The sequence below is a fragment of the Dendropsophus ebraccatus genome, chromosome 6 (assembly GCF_027789765.1).
Source record: "Dendropsophus ebraccatus isolate aDenEbr1 chromosome 6, aDenEbr1.pat, whole genome shotgun sequence".
Lineage (NCBI taxonomy): Eukaryota > Metazoa > Chordata > Amphibia > Anura > Hylidae > Dendropsophus > Dendropsophus ebraccatus.
In genome coordinates this window covers 83,720,417-83,726,350 of record NC_091459.1, presented here as the reverse complement: position 1 = coordinate 83,726,350, position 5,934 = coordinate 83,720,417, and the positions used below count along the sequence as shown (strand labels likewise).

General features: G+C 45.6%; 1 protein-coding gene across 1 annotated transcript; it reads left to right on the top strand.

Moving 5' to 3' along the window:
* The first annotated feature begins 4,751 nt into the window (after positions 1–4,751).
* On the top strand, positions 4,752–5,330 carry C6H3orf80 (chromosome 6 C3orf80 homolog). The gene has a single exon (XM_069973847.1). The coding sequence runs from the start codon at positions 4,752–4,754 to the stop codon at positions 5,328–5,330; it is 579 nt and encodes a 192-aa protein (XP_069829948.1).
* Positions 5,331–5,934: the final 604 nt, after the last annotated feature.

The following is a 5,934-nucleotide window of genomic DNA, read 5'->3' as shown; positions in this document are numbered from 1 at the left end:
CACTCAAACTTTAAAGCAAATGTACTATCAGTACATTGCTTTTTTGTTTTTTACATTTGCTTTAAGGCTTTGTTCACACAGTGTCTTTTTTGGTTGTGTTTATAATGACAGGCGTGATTATACAAATAACGGCCATTATTTGGACTTATTAGAATGTGCAGCTCCTAAACAACGCAATGAACCAGCATAAGAAGGCTAAATGTTAAAATCAGTGTCATTAACCATATAGCATCATACTAGTATGCATGTTAGTTACTCTTTAATCCTGTGCTTACTTTTAAAATTCCTAAACCACAACCCTCTAGGGTGGTCCGCAGTGGCTTCCTTGATTGATAGATTTGACAGATTTCTGCCTACAACCACACAATTGAGGTTGGTGGGATGGTAAAAAGCTGTCAGGGACCTCCCTGAGGCAGCAAGAAGGTGATGATAGGTTCCCTTTAAGTAGATAAGAGCCAAATAGCGCTATGCTACACATGAAACGGCTATATTCTCACAATGAAGCTATATACATTTCTTTGGCATGAAGCCAGTATCTACTCCTGACCAGAAGCTGTAGGACGTACTATTGATAACAGCTGTTGAAGATAGGAAAATCGTTCTACAAAATCAATCACTACTCCTGACAAAGCATTAGCAACAATGGTGACAAAGAGGGCTAAAGAAGCTGCATCTACAGAACAAGAACATGACTGTATTGAATAGTGACCCCAGGTCTTATGCATAGTTATTTAAAGCAATTGTAATTCAGTGTAACTATTGGACAAATAGCAAAAGCAAAACTATTATAAGTAATTTATCATGCTGGTCTCCATTTATGGGAAAATAGGACTTTGTTGGTACCTCTTGGCCCCAGGGCTGGGAGTTACCATAAGCTCTGTACCCCAGTCAATAGTTTTAAAACGTAGCTTTTTGGAACATACTAATGTTATGTTACTGTATCAACCACAAGAAGGTGGTGCTCTTCCCCTGGGACCCCTAACTGGTTTACTGGGACTTGGATGTTGATGGCCAAAACTGTAACAGCAAATAATAACTGACTAAAGTGGCCGTGACATTCTGGGAAGCACGTCCCATGTCCTCTTCATGGATTCCCGGCATAGCAGTGTATACTCATTGACAGAAATGTTGTATTGCAGCAAATGTAACTCAGCATGCAGTTATGTCCCAGGCAGATATGTAAATGATGACAGGTGTGGTCTGATTAGACAAGGAGTCTACCCAAGAAGAAAAAAAAGTGCTTCCCCACTGCCCTCTACAATGGCTCTCAGAGCCTTCTGGGTGTGTAACTCTAGGTGAGGACTCATTGCTAGTCATGTCTCTACAATGCACTTGAAGATATTGTGTTGATGAAGATGGGGCACATCATTGGACTGACAGATACAGGATGATCATTTTGACCAATTGCTCTCCATCTAGGCTATGCTGAGCAAGCTGTTAGGAGGTCCAGGGAGCAGTGTGGGGACACACACAGTGTTAAACAGGCTCCAGATGGCCAAGATATATCACCATTTGGAAGAATGGTTTCATCCACCGACAAACATGGGCAGTTTTCTTGTCCACCATCCAGACACTGGTAGCACCTTCATTACCCACCTTTGTCTCCACACGGACAATTTACAGGAACTTAGAAGAAAATTTGGTGCCACGGTGCCTTTTACAGTATTTGTCCTGCCATTGACAGCCTAGCCATTGTTTGCAGTGGTGTCATAAATGAGAAACCTAGACTGTTATGGGCTGGAACCATATCACATTTAGCAATGGATCCAGTTCAGTTTGGGACTCAACAATAGGTGGGTTCGAGTGTGGAGGCCTCATGGTGAGCACTTCAATCCTGCCTTGGCTGTGGAGGGACACTTTGCCTCAACTACTAGTGTGATGATCTGGGAGCGCCATCACATAGGCCAGTGGTCAGCTCTAGTAGTGATACAAGGGACACTAGCAGCTCAGCCATATGTGCAGGCCATCCTGCAGCTACCTGGGTTGCCTATCACGCCAGGGCTTCCGGCTGGTATTTTTTAGCATGATAATGCTCACCAATATACACCAAAGTTTTCCCAGAAATGTCTTCACCAGATTGTAACACTTCCTTATCCGGTAACCAGATTTATCACCAATCGAGCATTTATGGGACCAGCTGGGACTCCAGCTTTTGGCAGTAACATTTGTGAGCAAATATGCCAGAAGATGCCAAGTGGAACCTGTACACCTCTATGCCCAGCTGAATCTCATCCAATACGCAGGCTAGAGGCAACTCAATAGGGTACCAGAGCTTCCTTTCCATTGTACAGTTATCCACAGTAAACTTATCCTTTCATTCTAATATTGTAGTCACTTATATTTATCATATTTCCAAACACATATATAAACTCCTTGGTGCCCTTTTTTCTTTGTCAATGAGTGTACATTTGGCAGCCTCTGTGGTAAATGAATGGCTAGCTGTGGTAAATGGCTAGCTGTAGCAAATAAATGGCTGGCTGTGGCAAACAATGGATGGAAAGTGGCTTTTGTGTCAGTGCTACAACCCCTTTAGTCAGATGATCAATTGGTAGGGTTGCCTTTAATTGGAAACCCACAGATCTTATATCGATAGCTTGTTCTAGAAAACTCTTTAAAGGGGTTATTCAGGATTAGACAAATAAAATCCATTCTCTTACAAAAATAGCGCAACCCCTGTCCTCAGGTTGTGTTTGGCATTACAATTCAGCTTCATTTACTTCAATGGCACTGAGCTACAAAACCCCACCTAAACTGAGGACAGAAGTGGTAATGTTTTTGGAAGAAAATAATTGTGTTTTTCTTAGCCTTGACAACCCCTTTATCTCATAAGCCACCATAACTCTTTTCCTACCATGGACTTAACCAGTAAGCTTTTGACTGTCCTAGAACAGCAAATATTGAAGCTTTACTCTAGACCACCAGGGATTTATAATCATAGACTTTCTTCCTACCATACACCACCTGAGATTTAAGTGTTAACCTCTTTATTTCTACTTCAAACAAACAGTACTTCTGCATTATCACTTTTACCATGCTAAACCAGCAGGGAGGTCACTATTAACTCCCTGACTACTCCAGGGATGTCAACATTGACTGCATATTTGTTAAAATGACTCAACCAAATTTCTAAAAATTTCTATTAAATATAACCCCACAACCACCCAGTACTATGTATAGTGGTGTTGCAAGGTTATTTGGGCATTGAGCTGTGGTGATATGTAAGCATGTATGGCAGTATTGTGGAACACTGGACAGACGTGTAGTATGGGAAATGTATGACATGGATACTAAATAGGGCTATATATTAGGAATAGTTTGAGCAAAATATTTTGCAATAAATATTTTGGCATCAAGTAATATACATAGTGTGTGTGTGTGTGTGTGTGTGTGTGTGTGTGTGTGTGTGTAGTTGTGTACACTTCATATCATATCTCAACATGAAGCTTTTAAAAATATATTAAAAACGGTATAAAATAGTGGTAATTATATCTAATGGTTCATTTATTAAACAAATCTGCCTGTACAAGATGAGTGTGCAAACACCTAAAATATACCTGAGAGAAACAGGATTTACTGGACTGCAAGCCATGAGAATAAGTAATCATTATACATGGACCTGCATTTACTAGATACCCCAGGACCCCCACCTACCATAACACTTCATGTGAGATAAACCGCTACAAAACCCTCATTTGACAGCTTGACAATGATTCCAAGTTGGTGCTTTACTATATATGTCAATGACTTGACCTCGCAATGATTCCTTCCCATGGATTAAGCTTATGAACAAACAGACTCCAGTCAGACACAGACTTGGATTCCATACTTTGCAGGTGATACCATTAAATGCAGATACTTCTGTATTACATCTACATACAAACATATTCAGAGGAAGACAATATATCATGTATATATCAGCAGAAGCTACACTACATCATTGCATCTATGCCACAAAAGAAGGAAAGCTCTATGGGACCATGTGTCATAATGACACAACAGAATATACAACCACTTCTTCAGATCCAGCAGAGTGGCTGCAGGTAACCAGTAAGGATTTGCAGTGGTTGTCACCAGTCCTTCCCCATCAAGTGTATGATTCTCAGATCTGCTAGTAATATATATAGACTGAGCCCAGCTTCTCCCTCTAATGAAATGTCCCTGCTCTGCCTGCCACCATGGACAGCTCTCTGCTGCTCAGCGGATTCCAGCATATGTACCTGTCTGTACACAGCCCTATAGCTAGCACCTACATAGCAGTAAGGAGCTGGAGGTGGATCTACAGTCCAGTCTGGGCAGATGCTGGGAATCCTGCTACAGCTGCAGACAGAACTTTCCCCCAGTGCTAGCCTGTTCCCATAAGGTAAGATGTCAGTGATGACTGCTAGAGTTACGTTTAGACTGCCAGCACCCCCAGGGTTTATGGTACATGGGTAATGCCATGTCCCCTGCACAGTGCTGTGTGTGATGGCTCTGCCCTGCTGCTGCCAGGGTGCCATGATGATGATGGGCTGGCTCGGATAACTGAAGCTGCTGTGCATAGAAGATGATCAAGTTGTCTGAGTCCAAGGTCACTGAGACGAGGAACCTAAGGAAGGAGTCCCCTTCTGATCGTCAGCAGCAGTAGTCAGTGTATTGCAGGGGGCTGCAGCTCTCCTCATCTCCCCTCCCTATAGACTGATGAAGATGTGAGGCTGCTGCTGCTGCTGCTGGTGACACTTGCCGAGCCTGCCGCTGCCGCTGCTGCAGTGAGGATGGTGCAGTGCTGCTGCTGCTCCCCGGAGGGCTCCCTGCTGCTGATCACCGCGCTGCTGCTGGGGGCTGAGCTGCTGCAGGCGGGCTGGAGCTGCGGGGATCTGCTGTGCGGGGACAGGGAGGGCTGCTGTGTCTTCGGGAACGTCAGCCACACGGAGATCAAGTGCTGCCAGCTTCCCTTCCACACTTTCCTGGACAATGTGGGCTGGTTTGTCAGGAAGCTGTCCGGGCTGCTCATCCTCCTGGTGCTCTTTGCCATCGGCTACTTCCTGCAGCGCATGATCTGCCCCAGTCCCCGCAGGTACACCCGACCCCAGCCGCGGAGCACAGGGGGGCCCGGACTCCTCAACGAGACCAGCTCGCAGGACTCCCTGATAGACAGTGTCCGGCACCTGTCCGAGCACGAGCTGCGCATCATCTCCTCCCCGGTGCTGCTGCAGCTGCCCAGCTATGAGGAGGTCAAGTACCTGCCCACCTACGAGGAGTCCATGAGACCCGGGCCGGTCATCCTGCCGGTGTCCCAGATCCCAGCCCAGGAGGATGGGGGGTCCGGACCATTGCCCCCCTATACACACTGAACTCCAGCTGGCCCCTTTACCCCCACTGAACTGGAGCTAAGAGGGAGCCAGTGGTACTGCCCCTTTATTCCCACTAAACTGGAGGATGGGGCTCAGTAGCATCACCCCAATATATACTACAGGCTGGAGGATGGGGACAGTGGCATCACCCCAATATATACTACAGGCTGGAGGATGGGGAGAGTGGCATCACCCCAATATATACTACAGGCTGGAGGATGGGGAGAGTGGCATCACCCCAATATATACTACAGGCTGGAGGATGGGGAGAGTGGCATCACCCCAATATATACTACAGGCTGGAGGATGGGCTCAGTGGCATCACCCCAATATATACTACAGGCTGGAGGATGGGCTCAGTGGCATCACCCCAATATATACTACAGGCTGGAGGATGGGGAGAGTGGCATCACCCCAATATATACTATAGGCTGAAGGATGGGGACAGTGGCATCACCCCAATATATACTACAGGCTGGAGGATGGGGACAGTGGCATCACCCCAATATATACTACAGGCTGGAGCATGGGGACAGTGGCATCACCTCTAATTCTTGGGGGGGGGAAACAAACTATTAGACTGATTGGAGGAGATCACTGACAT

What these genes read in the sequence shown, in the direction of transcription:
- C6H3orf80 (XM_069973847.1), top strand. Translation starts at nt 4,752, where the DNA reads ATGGTGCAGTGCTGCTGCTGCTCCCCGGAGGGCTCCCTGCTGCTGATC.